The 17,171-nt window shown below is 31.5% G+C and overlaps 4 protein-coding genes across 6 annotated transcripts; 2 read left to right on the top strand and 2 right to left on the bottom strand.

Moving 5' to 3' along the window:
- LOC109342823 (uncharacterized protein At2g34160-like) lies at positions 393–16,111 on the bottom strand. 2 transcript variants are annotated; one of them, XM_019580832.1, is made up of 6 exons: positions 16,076–16,111; positions 2,201–2,323; positions 2,007–2,055; positions 920–982; positions 758–822; positions 393–672 (listed from the first exon to the last, which is right to left on the bottom strand). In XM_019580832.1, the coding sequence occupies exons 2-6, from the start codon at positions 2,315–2,317 to the stop codon at positions 565–567; spliced, it is 402 nt and encodes a 133-aa protein (XP_019436377.1). In that variant the 5' UTR covers positions 2,318–2,323; positions 16,076–16,111; the 3' UTR covers positions 393–564. The 2 variants fall into 2 exon arrangements, with proteins under 2 accessions (XP_019436377.1, XP_019436376.1); XM_019580831.1 differs by lacking the exon at positions 16,076–16,111 and having other exon boundaries at positions 2,201–2,392.
- Positions 4,613–6,390, top strand: LOC109342821 (metallothiol transferase FosB-like). Its single transcript, XM_019580830.1, has 3 exons — positions 4,613–4,911; positions 5,102–5,207; positions 6,029–6,390. Exons 1-3 carry the CDS (start codon positions 4,757–4,759, stop codon positions 6,278–6,280), a joined length of 513 nt encoding a protein of 170 aa, XP_019436375.1. The 5' UTR covers positions 4,613–4,756; the 3' UTR covers positions 6,281–6,390.
- Positions 8,649–12,495, bottom strand: LOC109342819 (probable polygalacturonase At1g80170). 2 transcript variants are annotated; one of them, XM_019580828.1, is made up of 9 exons: positions 12,258–12,495; positions 11,488–11,619; positions 11,187–11,357; positions 11,069–11,089; positions 10,753–10,960; positions 10,135–10,216; positions 9,948–10,056; positions 9,742–9,858; positions 8,649–9,068 (listed from the first exon to the last, which is right to left on the bottom strand). In XM_019580828.1, exons 1-9 carry the CDS (start codon positions 12,486–12,488, stop codon positions 8,781–8,783), a joined length of 1,359 nt encoding a protein of 452 aa, XP_019436373.1. In that variant the 5' UTR covers positions 12,489–12,495; the 3' UTR covers positions 8,649–8,780. The 2 variants fall into 2 exon arrangements, with proteins under 2 accessions (XP_019436373.1, XP_019436372.1); XM_019580827.1 differs by having other exon boundaries at positions 8,649–9,077.
- On the top strand, positions 14,733–16,992 carry LOC109342820 (DNA replication complex GINS protein PSF1). The gene is made up of 6 exons (XM_019580829.1): positions 14,733–14,930; positions 15,317–15,384; positions 15,710–15,823; positions 15,908–16,070; positions 16,550–16,702; positions 16,790–16,992. Exons 1-6 carry the CDS (start codon positions 14,856–14,858, stop codon positions 16,814–16,816), a joined length of 600 nt encoding a protein of 199 aa, XP_019436374.1. The 5' UTR covers positions 14,733–14,855; the 3' UTR covers positions 16,817–16,992.

Here is a 17,171-nt window from a genome sequence, read left to right on the forward strand (position 1 = left end):
AACACATCATCCACCATTGATTTGTATTACTTTTGTTTGAGAGTCAATGATGATTAACAAATGAATAGTGGATGATTTGGCGACAGTGTAAAAAACACTTACCACACTGCCAATGTATACATATTAAATCCTTATTAAATAGTTAATAAATTAATAAACTTTTAACCCTTTGTCCATTATAATCTAATTTACAATTCATATTCAAATTCCTTAGATGACCATGGTCCAAATACTGTAGTGTCAAGTGTTAAGCCTAATCAATTGGGACTAAGCTTCCTCATAAATGTTCAGAACATTGTAAAATTCATGATTATAAGATGAGAGTGCTAGGTATGAAACGCATCCTGTTCCTCTCACCATGAAAAAACATGATAAATTATAAACCCAGCAAGAATCAAAACAAGGCCTATTTATAAGGAAAAGAAAGGAATGAATTTTGTTAAATATTGCAGGACCGTCTATAATGAATTGTGTGCATGTCATCTACTACCTAGCAACAACACAAATGCAAATCATTATAGGCTACATATATTCACCCTATTCAGGTGTGATTTTTGACAAACTTCATGCATTCTGCTCCTCAGTTTCTCCATTTTCACCATCTTCAGCAGCGGCAGCGGCAGCAGCCATCAACTCATCGAAGTTTGCTGTCTTCCCAAGTACTATTTCGATCTACAACATGATTTAACAAATTGTGAACTTAAGAGGGAAATCATGAGCAGAATACAAAGCCGAAATAACTTGTTTATGCGCTTACCTTAGCCTTTTGAACAGGTCTACCTCTAGAATCATCCTTTATGTCAACAGTTGATGTCATGATTTCTGCAATCAGATTCAATAATTTTTGAACCATTATGAGAATCAAAAAGAGAAGGGCAGTGGTCATTTCCCAGAAGAAAAAAAGAAAATAATTTCTCACTCTTTTCAACGGCAAGCCCATTGTTTTTCAAAATCTCAGCAACAGTTACCACAGTGGCAATAGCTGTAACAATAAGATAGAAAATAAATCAGAAATCACATTAAAATTGTAACCAAGGAAAGAAAAGATGGGACTAGAAAGTAATGACTGAACATATAAATAAGGAAAGACACTGCATTTTCTTCCTCATTGTAATTTTGTAATACAGCCTTACTATTTCAGGGAATAATGAGTGTCTGCATAATCAACACCCAAGTTATTGATTTCTAATTTTGATAATTAAACTCATTGAAATTATACTTAGCATCACTGTTGTGACTGCTTCTGTCCCAGCATTTCTATCTTTTATCGTGAAGAAATGATTATGCTAAATCCTAAATTGGAAACGAGCCCTTTGCGGGTATAACTTCAGTGTATCCCCCACCAAAGACAAATCCTAAGTATCACACCTCCAAAATACAGTGTGCTTAAAAACATTTCTCCAATTTGTCTTGGGCAGATTTTCCATGCTTATGTTGTTATCCCTAGCTAAAAGATTCTATAACTCATGAAACAAACCCCTGTGCTACCTACCGACACTAGAAGTCCTGAATAATTTGTAATCTTTGAAACTGAGAATAAGAACATATTACGCGTTTCTGCTACCACCAACACACTGTATACCAATAAGTCTAGTCAACAAATAAAGGTTTGCGACAGAGTTCAAAACTGAAATCATTCGCCGTGTTCAGGGCAAGAAGAGGCACCGGGAGAACAAAAAAACCTAAACAACACTTTAGCTATGTAATCAAAATGTGGAAGCCTTTCAACATTTACAGAAATTTCCTATTAAGAAAAAATGCTAACATAGACTGATATGTTTTCCAAAACTAAAGTCTCTTATGTTAAGTGAAGGTTAGATTTACACCATTTTTCAGCTTTTCACAATTATCAATCTCAGACAGTAACACTTGGTGACCAATGTAACCCTAAAATACTTGAATCAATCAAAGGATGAACCACATTACTAAAAAAATAATCAACAAAACCAAATATCGATCACAATGATAATTCAATTAATTAAACTAAAAATTTCAAATTCAATTACCCATTCCAAGTGCTGAGAGCTCAACCTCATTATGCTGTTGCATATACCTCTGCAAATCCAAAAATAACATGTATCAAAAAAATTGAACCAAAACAGAACGTGCCCACAAAAATTAAGTTTAATGGGAAATTCTGACAATCTTAAAAATGTGAAATTGAAAGAGTAATCCGAAAAGGGAAAGGAATAAAATTAACCTTGGCGAGATTAACGTAGAAAAAGAGGGGCTTCTTGGTGTTAGAGACCTGAATGCGATTCTTCTTATAGGAATCGGTGATGTTAATATTGTTCACTCCTTCTGTTATAGCTTCCATTTTTCTCTTCCTTTTTCTGTGTGAGACAATGATAACAATAAAAAACCCTAACTATTTTGTTTATCAGAAAGTGCAATTCTAATGTGTTGAGGAACAAGTACAACACAAGCACATGAAAGCCCATTAAACCCAAACACTTCTTGTTGGGCTAGGCCCGTTCATCAAACCAATGTTGTTAAAGCAATATATATATAAAATAAAGTATCTCCTTGCAATAGTAAACCGAGACAGTAAAAGCATGACATCTATTATATTTAATCATTTAAAAAATATTTTTAAAATTAAACAAAAAGTTATATTTGGGTATGAGGAGATATTTTATTCTTATATATATAATGAATTTATTTGCACCCAAGTTCATTTATATTAATTACACTCAATCTCAACCGTTCATTTTTTAGATTCAACAAATCAAATAAGCGAAACTTGAAAATCATAGAATAATTGAGATCAAATGTAACTAGTGTAACTTAACTTATATATAATCGGTCCTTACTCATATATATATATATATATATATATATATATATATATATATATATATAGTAAATGACACATTGATGTAGAAGCAATAACTTAATCAAACATTTGACCAATATTTGAAAATATATACTTGTTTGAAGGAGAATAATTGATTATTATGAGAATTAAAAACAATTAATAATATCAATTAGCCTTACTAAAATTATTGTAGTGATAAGATAAATTTGTCTTACTTTTAATCTGTCCTATGATTAAGTAACTTTTACTTTTAAGCATAGTTATAAAACCGTACCTTACCGGCCGGTTCAATCGGAAAATCGGTGAATCGGGCCCCTAACCGGTACGGTATAGGTGTTGAACCGGCCAAGTATCAAAACAGGTCAAAAATTGGTCAAAATCGGTCAAAACCGGTGAACCGGCCGGTATTTTACTAAACCGGTTGGTTTATACATACATATATATATATTTAAAAAACTTAAAAACTCATTACAAGGTGACCCATTTTTCCAACTCTTCTTCAACACTTCAAGGCACATGCTTCTAAAGCATACTTAGATTACACATTTTGGTTCCTATCATTCGTATGTAATCTCAATGACATTTGTGTAATCTTAGAGTACTGTCTGAAGATATGATTTGGTAGAAAAATATAATATTTATATAAGATAATTTTGACTCCTTGATGTTAAATGTTAAAACTCTAAATTTATTTGTTTTATAGAATGAGTTGTGAAGTTATGTCATTTATTTATATTTTGTGGTTGTTAAGTGATATTTTTGAATTGATATATGTTTTTTAATTTAGACTTTGAATTTATTAAAGACTTAAAGTTGTTTATTTATGTGAATTTTGAGTAGATTATAAATATGGATTATAAATTTGAGTATCTACCTATTTAGAATTTTTTTTGTTATAACTTTTTATATATATATACATAAATATAAGTAGGTATGTCCGGTTTAACCGGAATGCGGTTTAATTACTAAACCACTTGTTGAACCACTATATCAATACCCTGACCGGTTTGATAACCAGTATAGTTTTAACAAGACTGCTTTTAAGTTTTTACTTAAAAAAATGTTGTTCTTACTCTCTCAACATGCAAGGGGACAAGGGGTCTAGTTACATTTAGCTTGTATGTTTAATAAATGAAGAGAGAAGTTTTTTCATATAATATAATATTTATAAATTGTTAGTGTAAAAATTTATACAATCAATATAATCTATACTATTTATTTATTTATATTATTTTTCTAAATAATCAATGATAATTAAAAATAAATAATATACAATAAATTGACAGTATATAAAATATCTAAAATATTATTACTTTTATATTTTCTGTTTTTATATTAAGAGATATTTGTGTATATTGTGTCGGTGGATACACGTATGGTCGAAATCAGCAACGTGGAGATGATGTATCAAATAAATGTGGAGACATAAATCTATCTATATTAAAATATAATTATTAAGTGCTATATGTTTGATTCTTCTTAAATAAGATTTTAGGTTCGAGGTTTGTGAATAGAAAAAATAACCACTAGTAAATTTAGCTCTACATACTTGTAAATATTCCCGACTTAAACATAATTGTTTGAAGTGTGAAGTTACATGTGAGAAAAAAATTTATTTTGCACTTCAGCTTAAAATTATGAGATGTTGAAAAATGTCCAAATATATGAGGTGTTATATTATATGAATAATTGAATAGTAGAGACATGTGTCACGCATGTATAAGTATATCTTCTATATATAGAGCTCTCATTTCCAAATATATATAAGTGAATGTGACTAAATCTTTCTTTCATCATTCATTTTTCTTCCTTTCTTTTCAAACTCTCCTCACATTTTTTTTTCACTTTCTCTTTCTCTAATAGCATTCTATATTTTGTATCAACATTTTCTTTGTGTTTCAACTTGTTGGGGTATCATTATTTTCTCCATAAAAAATAATGAAGGGAAGTGTTGGAAATCCTCTGCACCTAAAATCTGTTAACCACATATCCCTTATTTGTGGATCAGTGGAACAATCTATGAACTTCTATCGGAATGTTCTTGGATTTTTTCCTATAAGGAGGCCAGGCTCATTTAATTTTGATGGAGCATGGTAATTAATTAATTATTTCAAACTCAATAAGAGATTTTTTTTTCAATTGAAAAAAAGTGTAATAGTGGTTTGTTAAGGTTATAAAGACAATGAAACATTAGGATATTGAAACTTTGTGCATGTTTTTATAGTTGTTTTGTTTTTGTTAGAAACTTTGGTTTTTCTTAATTTCAATGTGACCAATGTTTAGGCTATTTGGTTATGGGATTGGAATTCATTTGCTTAGAGCTGAGGACCCAGAGGACCTTCCAAGGAAGACAGAAATTAATCCCAAGGATTGTCACATATCATTTCAGGTCAGATTTTATTTAATATCGTTTCATTTATTCAAGTGTGAAGTCTCACATTGGATATGTGGGAAGAAAAGAAGAAGTTTATAAATTGAAAAAACCCATGAAATTAATGTCTTAAAGGTTTTGGTTCATGACGTATTGTACCGAATATTTTGTTACAAATATTTCAACTATATAACAAGCTCAATAAATGATTTAATAGATTAAGATTTAAGAGGAAATGAGGTCATACACTAATATGTGAAGTTTAATAGAGGATGCATCACGCACTATTGGTAAGTATATTTTTTATTAAAAGTCATTAACATACAAATAATGATGAATGAAACAAAGTATTGGTTTAGTGGTGTAAGGTTCTACTAGATCATCGGGATATGACCAAAATGTTAAGAGTTTGATTCTTAAGAGTGATACTTGTTCCAAGGAGAGTCACACACACCGAAAGAGATTAGTTCTTTACTATAAAAAATGATGATGAATGATGCAACCATTAAAAAATTTCTGCAAGACTCATACATTAATTTTCTATTAGAATAAGGAACAATAGAAATGCAGCTACATGGCATGAAAAATGACACTAGAAAGAGACACATAAAAACAATAAAGCTTATCCAACTTTCTATAGTTCTTCCTAATTGAAAATTGCCAAGAGAAATAAAAATGAAAGAATGCAGATAGAAATGGCACCAATGCAATGCAAAAAGCAGAAAATTTTATGATACTATTAGTACAAAAAATATCAACTTTTACCATAGAGAAAAGACAAAATATGTGAAATAGTGTGAAGTTGATGATTTATAGAAAAGATATACTATATGAAACAGTGTGAAAGCATGGAGGCAGTGGAGAAAAAGCTGAAGGATATGGATATTGATTATGTTCGTGCAATGGTAGAAGAAGGTGGAATTCAAGTGGATCAAGTGTTTTTCCATGACCCTGATGGCTTCATGATTGAGATATGCAACTGTGATAGTCTTCCTGTGATTCCCTTAGCAGGTGAAATGGTGAGATCTTGTTCAAGAGTTAACCTTCAAATGATGCAACAAAAGAAATCACAAGTTGTCCACCAACTATAATCGAATTCGATTCCTATCTAATGATACTGATACTGGAGAGGATCTGAACTCGTCTTAGTCCTCCGTTTTATGTTATGTACTTGTTAAAATGGTGTGTCCCTTTTGCCATTATTTGTTTTATTTTTCAAGGTGTACTTTGATTCTCATATTTCATTTTCTAAATAGTACTTTTGCTTTCTTAATCAACCCTTTCTTGATCCTGTGTGATAATGAATTATTGTATGATTCCAAATTTGAATAAGAAATAAGATTTTTACGTCTCTATTGGCATTCCAAATAATATCTTAAACCAATCGAAATGTGTTATTTAATTCAAAAATTGTTATAAAATCATAAACTACTAAAAATATTATTTGATGATACACAATTGAATAAGAACATGGGGACAAGGTCTTGTTGGGACAGAGGATCCTTGTCCCTAAAAAAAACCATATCCATACCCAATAGAATCACATCAAATATATAAAATATTAGTTTATATTATTATTTTTTTAATTAAATAATATATTTTGATTAGTTTGGGGTACGAGTGGAGACACCAATAAGAAGGTATGATTCAAGAAACATATGGGATTCAGATCATTTGTCTCATAATTTTCTTCTTTTCATCTCAAACCAATCAAATTTCAAAAAATAATATTAAAATATTAATTTCTATTTTTATAATTTTTCTTTTTAAATGAATGGAACTGTCTCATTGACTTGGAATACCAAATGATACATAAATAACCACATGTCATCCCATCCCTACATGTGGTGGCAGAAAAATATTGGATATGTGAATTATTTAGTTACTTAATGTATTTCATGTTCCAATTTAAAGTCAAAAGAATGGGTAGAGAAGTTAATACTTGGATAAGATAAGGTGAGTCAGTATGAGGAAATAGACACAAAAAACCTGAGTTGGGGAAAATCAATTTTGTCAGAAATAATTTATTGCAAAACTACAATAATAGCTCTTTCTATAATTTATTGTGGCCATGCTGAATTTATTACATCCAGCTGGTCCAGCTCACAAGATATATTGGAGTTGTTTCAAATGCATAAATAAAACATGACCAATATTGAGGTATAAGGATCACATGTCTCCATTCATGTCTCACTGGGTGTATCAAGCCAATGAGAAAGCTGATTTCATTTAAAAAGAAGTGGTGGTTCAAAAATGACATGTTAAAAATTTGATACCTACCTTATTTCAAAGCCAACTTACACTTAAAATCTATCAAGTATTGGAATATGAATATGTTGATGGTATGTTAAAAGCTTAGAAATTTATCATTTTTTCTATGCAAAGTGTAGCTCTAGCATCATTTGGCATATTGAAATGTTCATAACTATGTACAATTGTAGATAGTTGTATGTGAAGACATAGAGTGTTTATGTCAACTTTGTGTATGTGAGAATTAAAAACCTTCAACTACAACACCAATCATTCCATTCCAGTTGTTATGGAGTAGCATAAGCTCAAAAGGTGGGAAGAACAAAAGGAGGAAGTTTGTCTTATAGTTACGTAATTCGCTCTTACCCTTGCATATCACAAACTAGTTCGTGAGGATCGACTCATGATTCTTTTGTGTTTTGAAACGTGTTAGGTTACGGACCAGTATGAGAAGACATGATTCACAAGAAGCATAGAACACATGGAAGAAAAGAGAGCAAAAGTATAACAATAATAAGAGGAAGTGGTTGAGGTTAGAATTCACTTCATTAATGGATAATCGAGTGCATAACAAAACAAAGGGAAATTTAATTTCAATGACTTATTTATTTATTTAATTATAATGAAATTACATTTTTATCATTAAAAATAAAAGAAGAAAGAAAACCTTAATATGTGCATTTTTAATAGATTTGGACTTTATTTAAGTGTGGATATAAAATAGGTCAGAAATGTGTAGTTTTATCATTTAAAAATGCTTATAAATTTATTTTAACCTATTTAATTATTCATAAAAAAACATAAATAAATTTAAAAAAAATAAAGTCTATCCACTAAAATAAAAAAAAACGTATTAACTAAGTATATCCTTAGTATACTATATATTTGATAGGATAGCGTATAACAAGTTATTGTTTTTTTTTATAAATTATAAAACCATTATGTTTCTATGGTTTATTCCAAAGAGATCAAATATTTTGACCATCTTGTATTACAGAATGAGTGCTGTAGGAATAGTCCTTGTAGTAAAATTATTGTAAAATCTTGCATTGGGTGATTTTGCTTCTAACTAACCACACTGACCAAAATATATCTAACATTGATATATTCCAAGTGTCTCTTTCTCTTTTTTTGGTATGATGTGTGTAACAAAAACATTCAATTGTGTCTTAAGTTTTAACTTGGTTTTTGTGAATTTGATTTTGCCTAATGGATGAGCCTAATTTTGCAGGCATTCAATATTGCATAGATATATACAGATACATGTTATATACAATGTTCACCTTAAACAATGGTAAGCAAAATAATTTTAAAGGGATTCATGTACTCATTTAATTATATTCAGATGGAATCAATAGCTGGATTTGGCTCTAGCCAAACTTTCTGTCTAATGAAATCATTAGTGCTTGATAAACAAGAAGGAGGGTATACCGATCCCCGGGTCGAACCGTGAGCTTGCCAGCAGTAAGATCTTGTATTTCCTCCCATAAATGATGCAAGAAAAACATTCTCTAGGTGTAATCCTTTACATGGAGAGGCATCACTGCAAGAAAATTTAATTGCTTCTTCTGTGGCTGAAGTTCCTTGAATATCAATGAAGGATATATTCTTCACTTTGACAGCTGAAGTCTGCATTTCCTTATGATGCAGGATATTACATTCTTGTAATATAATGTATTGCATGAAAAGGTAAATATAGCCAATGTGTTAAAAAGATAAAAAAAGGTTCAAACTTTTTTTTATTTTGTAGTAACTAGCAAGGGAATTTTAAAAGGATTTAGAATTACTCAAATGTTTCTATCAATGTCAAAAGCAATGTGCTCCTAGCTATCTAGATTGAATTATGGAAGAAATATTCAGGACTATAACTTGAAGACACATTAGACCTTAACTGATATGAATTGAACCAGGAGGCAGGAAGACTCATTGAAGTGGCAACGTTCTCCGGACGCCTTTTTTCCCTATCACAGGACTCGGTTCGAGACCTTGTTTACGAGGACCAAGCTCTTTGCCACTTAGAACAAGCGTTGGTTATGCGTACCCGATTCTAATGATTATTATCAATGCAAAATATGCAACCAGTTATTATATTCTCCTACTTGTGCAATCTTCAAAAACCAGGTAGGCTATTCTCACAAAAATAAGTATAATATAAACAATGCAACATGCAGGCAAGTTTACTTCTAGAGTAAACTAGAAGTTGGAACCAACCACAAGAAAAGTTTTCAGAATCAATTGCAGAATGAGCATGCACTGTTGCAACACATAAAATTCAAGTTCTAAAGCTCCGAAAATTCCATACCTGGTTATCACATGGATATTGAGAATCACAATAGTATTGGTCTATTATTATTGGATTTGACACATTTTCCATCACAACATTCTTGAATGTGATATTGGAGGCAAAGCCTTTCCCGCCCTAACAAAAAATCCAGGCAAGTCAATCGAATTCTGCGTCGCTTTGTGACATTTGGAGAGAAAAAAGTGATACAATGTAAGGAACTTTACCTGCCATGTTTTGATTCTCACTCCATTATCAGTGTTGTAAAGATAAGCTCCATAAACATGAATGTTCTCCACCTTCTCCCATGCATCTGATTTTCCCAAGCTACCAATGCTGAAAAATAGGCTCCAGTTTTAGTAAAGATTTATGCTACTTATTGTGTTATGAACTGAAAGTGAAAGTTACTTGAACCTTATTCCATGGCCTGGACCACAAGAAATGTTTCTGATTTTGATCTGTGAAGAATTTCTAACTATTGAGATGCAGTCATCACCTGAAATTGAAGATGATTGCAATGGTGATTTTTCTAACACAAGCATGGTATGTCACAATCACATTAGTGCTGGATTATCATTCATGTTGCACATGCAGTATTTTTCGATCTTTCATGTCTGTTAACAACAACTTCAAACTTGGTCTGTACTTCTAGTTAGTAAATATGTATACAGGCTGAAAATCACATAATCCAAAGTATTTCTTGTCAGATATGGTTTATTCATTCTTGGTGTAGGATTTCGCAAGCATTTAAACTAGTCCTGTTCTACTTATCGTCTTATCCCAATCATTACTAACATTAGATATGTATGTTTCCTGAAATATGACTCGCTATTTAATAATTTGTAACGGCGACTATTTTTTGTATAACCAAGGGTATCACTTACCCTATAGGTAAGAAACTAGTCTCTTTCGGGGTTTGTGTTGCCCCTCCCAACAATTACTATTTAAAACAAATGAAATGTTAAAATTACTGCAGAAACCATAATCTCTTTTAAGTAAAGCTAATATTGTGCTTGGTTAAGGATAACCTACCTGTTCTAATTACACTATCCTTGACCTCCACACCCCTTGTTGCACTAATGTGGATTCCATCAGTATTAGGGCTGAAGGCAGGTGCAAATACTTTGAGATCGGATGCTACGACGCGAATACAGCTAGTGAATGCCATATGCATTTGTTGGCCATTCAGCAGCATAAGTTTTCTGACTTTCAAATTCTTACATCTATGGAAAGTGAGGGCCTGCAGCGTGGTTATGGTTTCATATTCAGCAGATAGAGAAGGCATAAGTAATGCATGAGATCAAGGATCATACAACTGTTTTGGTCCATATTTCGAAGCAGCACTAACCGTTGGAGCAGGACGACATGGCTGCAAAAGGAACATTTTGAAGTCACTTTAGTTACACAGATGATTAAGCTTCAACTAAATATGAATTTAAGTTTTACATGTAGCAATAGTGCAATACATTTGTGTGGTTGATCTTGCAAGATTTGGCCCACCATTCATGTCCCATTCCATTGATTCTGCCTCCACCATCTACAGTAAGGTTATTCACCCCATGGAAATAAAACCATTTGTGCAGATTTAAATCATTCCATGCTAAAGGATCTTGTGGTGCAACTATTGTACCTAAGATCTAAGCACAAATTTCACAACAAGTAAAGTAAACAAACATTTTCCATACAGACATAGTTCATCCACAAATTGAAAGATGCAGATGCTAAAATTTATTACAATGTCTTGGAAATTTGACTCTTGGTGCATACCTTCAAAGTGATGTTAGATCGACAAGGTCCCGTAACATCAACTGGATGGACAAGAAAAGTTTTCCCAAATGGAAAAACAACTTTGGCAGATCCAGGTAAAGAACAAGCAATTTCCCAAGCTTTCAGGAAGGCCTGAAAAGATAAATAAACAAAGTCAACCTCAAGAGACAGTTAAATAATATAATTGTGTCATTGCATTGTGTTTGCAAGTTACAGGTAGAGAAATTCCAAATCATACCTAGTTCAATTAGACAATTCATCAAACATGTATCACCTGTCCCAAAAGATCAGAAAATTGAGCTACTTGAATAACCAATTATTTAGATTATTTTGCTGTGTTTATTCTCATTGACTTGGCCTTAACATTTTTGTAAGCCATGAATCTAAAATCATACATAACTTTTCTCAAGTTCTAAAAACCACCTGACTCGAATAGTCGGGCTTAATCGGTAGAGTTGCAGGACATAAGTGTGAGCACCAGGTTCAAACCCGGGAAGTGAACTCTTTCGTCCTCCCCTTTAAAAATGTTTCGAAAACCAGACCCTCGTCCTTATGGACTGTTTTGCACTCCCTGCAGCCCATACTTTCTACAGCACTATGGTTACACTTTCTAGATCATGGAAAAATAATTTGAACTCACAACACCAAATTAGTTCAAAATCTCAAAAGTTTAGGCCTTTAAACAAAAACCCATCATTCCAATGATGAGGAACAAAGGACAAGGAACTAATATAAAACTTTGAATTAATACAAGTGAATCATTGCATTACCTTAGTGTCATTATGAAGGCCATCTCCTATTGCACCATAATCAACTACAGAAAACACAGGTTTAGATATGCTTTGGGTTATGTTTGAACCTGAATATGAGAGCTGAATAACAGGATCAAACCCTTCAACTGCAACATTTGTGAGATATGGACTTACAACTATATTTATAACTAAATGAATGAACATAATGATAAATGTTGAAGATGAACAATAATGTCCTGTGTTCTTCATTTTTTGTCAGAATGTAGCTAAACATCAATCCTATAAATACCATAAAAGTAACAACAAACACTGCATAAGGTTGGATTAAATGTTACATTTGGATATAACTTTTATAAACTAAATTTAATCTAAATATTAATCCTATACAATCATTTGTTTTAGAAAGTATACAAACTTTCTTTATTAAGCCTCAAACAAAATTTCCTCATCAAATTTGGATAGGGTTATAAAGTTAGTAAGTCACAACATTTGTATGGAAATATTTATATAGCCTTGCTTACATCATAGATATCATACACTATTCATGGTTCATGCTAAGAAATAAATTTTCTTTGAATAGTAAGTAATGTGACTTGGTATTTTATCACCATAGCCTTTTTGTTACACTTTGATAGAGACCATTTTAGTTAGTTTCATAGGAATCCATGTTTCTCATCTTCTTAATTCTTCAAATCCATTGTAATTCCTAGAATTCTCTATCTTTTCAATTATAACCATGACAATTGGTATTAAAAGTCTTTGTTTTTTTTGTTGGTATCCTTCACCAGGTAAGAAACTAACCTCTTTCGAGATTCGTGTTTGTCCTTCCCAACAAGTATGGAATAGAACCTTTGACCTTTTGGTCATATTGGAATCTAACGAAGTCTTACACTACTAGACCAACACATTGTTGGTAAAAAAGTCTTGGTTTATTGGGAGTAATTATTGTTGTGCAATGACTCATATCTCTAGATAACATCAATATAAGTTATGGGTTTGTTTGGACTGATATAACGGGTTGGGTAGAGGGCTATATATATTTATGTTATGTAAATCTAATGTAACAAAGAGAAGAATAGTCAAACACTAATCATAATATAGTGGTAGCCGCTCAAAGCTCCCGGGGACGTATGCACAATTGATCGAACCTCGTTATCAAATCTGTTATGTTATTTTCTTGTCTCTTTACTCTTTGCTATTTGATTGTTCGCTTGTTCTCAACGATTATAATAATGGAGGAGACTATTAATAAAACTTATAAAAAGGAAGAGTTGCTGACAGTTATAATTGTCTTCAAAGTCCTAAAAAAATACAGATAGATACACAACAGAAATGATCCCCATCATACACTGCATTCATACATGTTTGCATTTTGTTAGCTTATACAACATATATTAATATTTTGTTGTGAGTAAAACTCGAATTCATAATATGCTTTACTCTTTTCCTTAAATCTTTTATACTAAACATTAGACGATGTTATGATTCTTAAAATTTAACATGTTACTAGATATTAATAATAAATACACAGTAGACTTACCCAATTATTCAAGTTGAATCCAATTAACAACTTCAACAACCAAAATAATGGAATTCATATAACATGGTTGTACAATTCACAATAATGTCTCTATAATTGAATAGAATGAAGATTAGTCAATGACATGTTCATTCTTAATTTCCCAATTGAAGGAAAGACAAAAATGTCCAAATCCAAGGGTGCATTGAGCATAGAATCAATCAACTAATTATAAAAAAAGATTTTATTTGTAATTTTAATATAATTGAGTTTTAACATAAAATATTTATAAATTTCATTTCCTATTTTATGAAAATGGATTTGAAGTTACAAAACTAATTGGAGGAATGATTTATAAGATCAAATTGAATGAAAAAATAAAATAATTTTAAAACATAAATAACTCAAGTTTTCTAAATAAAATAAAAAACTTAAAGACAAAATTAGCAGTTTTGTTTCCTTGGCTTATCTAAAGTACATTTTAATTAAAATTAAAGCATTATACTCAATTAATAAATATACATTCAAAATTTATCTAAATTCATGCATTAGACTTTAAAATTGCAAACATTATATTAAGTGATATGTTTTGCCTTTTATGTTTAGTTAAAAACTAAAAAATGAAGGCATTTAATCTCAATCAGAAGAAACTTTTAGATAGGTCTTAGGCAACATTATTATGGCACAATGTCTACTATTTATGAAATTTTAATTTTAAAAGTGATTAAAATCTATATACCGTAAACCGTAAAATTTACATTATCAGCACATCATTTAATGTTGAGTTATATTACTTTTATTTGAGAGCTAATAATGATTAATATATGAATGGAAAGTGATTTGTATACACTGTTGATATATACATATTAAATCCATTTTAAAAATGACTATAACCATCTTAATAAGCGGATGAAATTGGAATGGATAAAGCGAAACGGTGCGTTTAAGTGGCGTGTGTTAAATATTTGGCGGTTAAATTGATTTTGGAATGAAAACCCCGCGAAAGTGAAATCAGAGATCTGAATTGCATTTCATTGAATTCAATCCAAGAAGAAGAAGAAGAAGAAGAAGATCGAATATTGATTGAGTGAAGGAAGATGTATGGAAGAAAAGGTTGTCAACTTCTGAAAGAACTTTCATCTTCTGAAAAGGGTCACCTTCCCCAATTCAATGTATTCTCTCTTCTATTCTATTCTCCGATTCTTCTAATCTCATTGTTATTCAATTTCTACGACAAATAGTAGCATTTCGTTTCAGATTTAATATCAAATTTCTTAATTTTTTTAGGTGCCCTTGTATTTTCTATTCTGATTTCTCATGTATTTCCACCATTTTCATTCATCACCACCTTTTGAAACAAAAAAATTAGAGGAAAGAAACGTTTTTTTAGAATGCCATGAAAATAATTTGAACTTGTTTTGGCGCAGCATGATTTATGGTGTTCCAGGTTATAGCATCTTGTTTGGTATTGGGATTTTGAGTAATATTGCTACTTGTCTTTATGTTGTTGTGAATATGTGGTTGCTAAAGTTTGATATTTGTTCTAATAATTTTGTAGAGTGACTTGTTTGAACAAGTATTTGCAGAATGTAGTCAACATCATCTTGAACTTCAGTCCTTAATAAGGTAATTTGAATATGGTTCCCTGCATCCTATTTTTTCCAACTATGTCCCTTTTCTTGTAGGATGCTATCTCTTGTCTCAAACCGTGTTCTAGACTATGCCTCGGGCCAATGATATTGAAGCAAAAACAGAAAAAATAATGAATTTTTTTAATTGACATGTTTTCATTGGTCCGGGACATGGTTTCGGACAACAGATCCTTGTCTGTCTCATATGAGCATGAATTGTGTCAAATTTATGTTTTTAGTGTTAGGATAATTATAATATGAAGTTAAAGAAGAGGTTATGATGTCCTTACTTCAAATTTATGTTTGTGTTGTGTTAACAGAAAGATGCAAGAAGAAGGTTTGGATGTCCAAACAGCCAAAAATGCAGATCACCATGGAGCCCTTATTCACCATCTCGCTCTAGTCCGAAATAAACGCTGCCTAATGGCCTATGTGTAAGTTTCTTTTTCAAATGATATTTAGTGTGAAGCATAATTCTTGTGATTTGTTCATGGATTCTGAAACTTATTTCCATGTAGATATAATCGAGCAGACGTTATAAGAAGTTTGTTATGGAAGATAGGGCATGTGCTTCCTAAGGAAATCGAGGAGAAGCTTTCTCACTCAGAGGAAGTGTATTTCAAGAAGCATTCTGCAAGATTGAAATCTTACATGTCATCACTACAAGTTGATCTGACTGTGGTAACCTCTCTTCTCCCTACACTAGCTCCCTCCTCTTAAACATGCACATAAGAGTAAGCTACAAACTTCATTTACACATGTGTATGATGGTATGTTATGGAAATGTTGCATCTATAGTCAACCCTTGCTCAATAATTACACAACATAAGAGGTTTTTTATTGATTAGCTAAAAGTTATGTTGCTATAGACAGATTGAATACATATAAAAATTATTAGTGGAATTTCATCAACATGAGACTTGGGGATTGGCAAGCATGCATCTCAGTAGAAAACTACTTGATTTTGTTGTTTGGGCTCCTCGATGAGTACTTATTTGTGACAATGATTGGGTAATCGGTAAAAACACCAAGCTGAGGGCTGGGAACAATATTTGAGTTAAGCACTAAGCAGTGTTGTACTTTAGTTTCTGAATGCAGAATGGACTTGTAATCTTATAATAAACCTCTATATTGCCATTGATAAAATATGCATTTGACAGGATATGGTACCACCAAAAGATCCTTACATCAAAATAAGGGTCCTTGACGACATAGGAGAAGGCATCGTGCTTAGCGATGATAAGACCGCAAATTTCGCCCGTCATTCAATTCACTTTCTGAAGCGGACTGATGCTGAACAATTCATCTCAAGGGTAAGTTGTCTTGTATCTTAAAATCTGTATAGCAAAATAGTCTTAAAATAGAAGCTCATCTTTTTCCTATTTTCTGAACATCAACAGGGCTTGATGGAGGAGCTCACAGGTTAATCTGCATAGCTTTTACCTGGAAGTAATGTAGTAGATGATAAGATTATTATTATTGGTGTGTTATATTATGTTTTTTATCAATAATTTCGCTCATGTTGCTTCAAGAGCTGAGTGTATGTAATACAAAATTATTATAAGTGACTTTAGATATAGATTTTTCAGAATTTTAGATTTTAGTATCATACTGTTTACAACTAATTAAAACAAGTCTCATTCACCCTCTGCTCCAACTAACAACATCAATCTGTTTTTGTTTCCAATAAACACATCTCTAATGTTATGCCCTTTGGCTAGATACACTTCCTAGTTTCCCTCGACATGCTACAACTTTTGCAACTTCTGATCATACTCATTG

This window comes from Lupinus angustifolius, chromosome LG03 (assembly GCF_001865875.1).
Source record: "Lupinus angustifolius cultivar Tanjil chromosome LG03, LupAngTanjil_v1.0, whole genome shotgun sequence".
Lineage (NCBI taxonomy): Eukaryota > Viridiplantae > Streptophyta > Magnoliopsida > Fabales > Fabaceae > Lupinus > Lupinus angustifolius.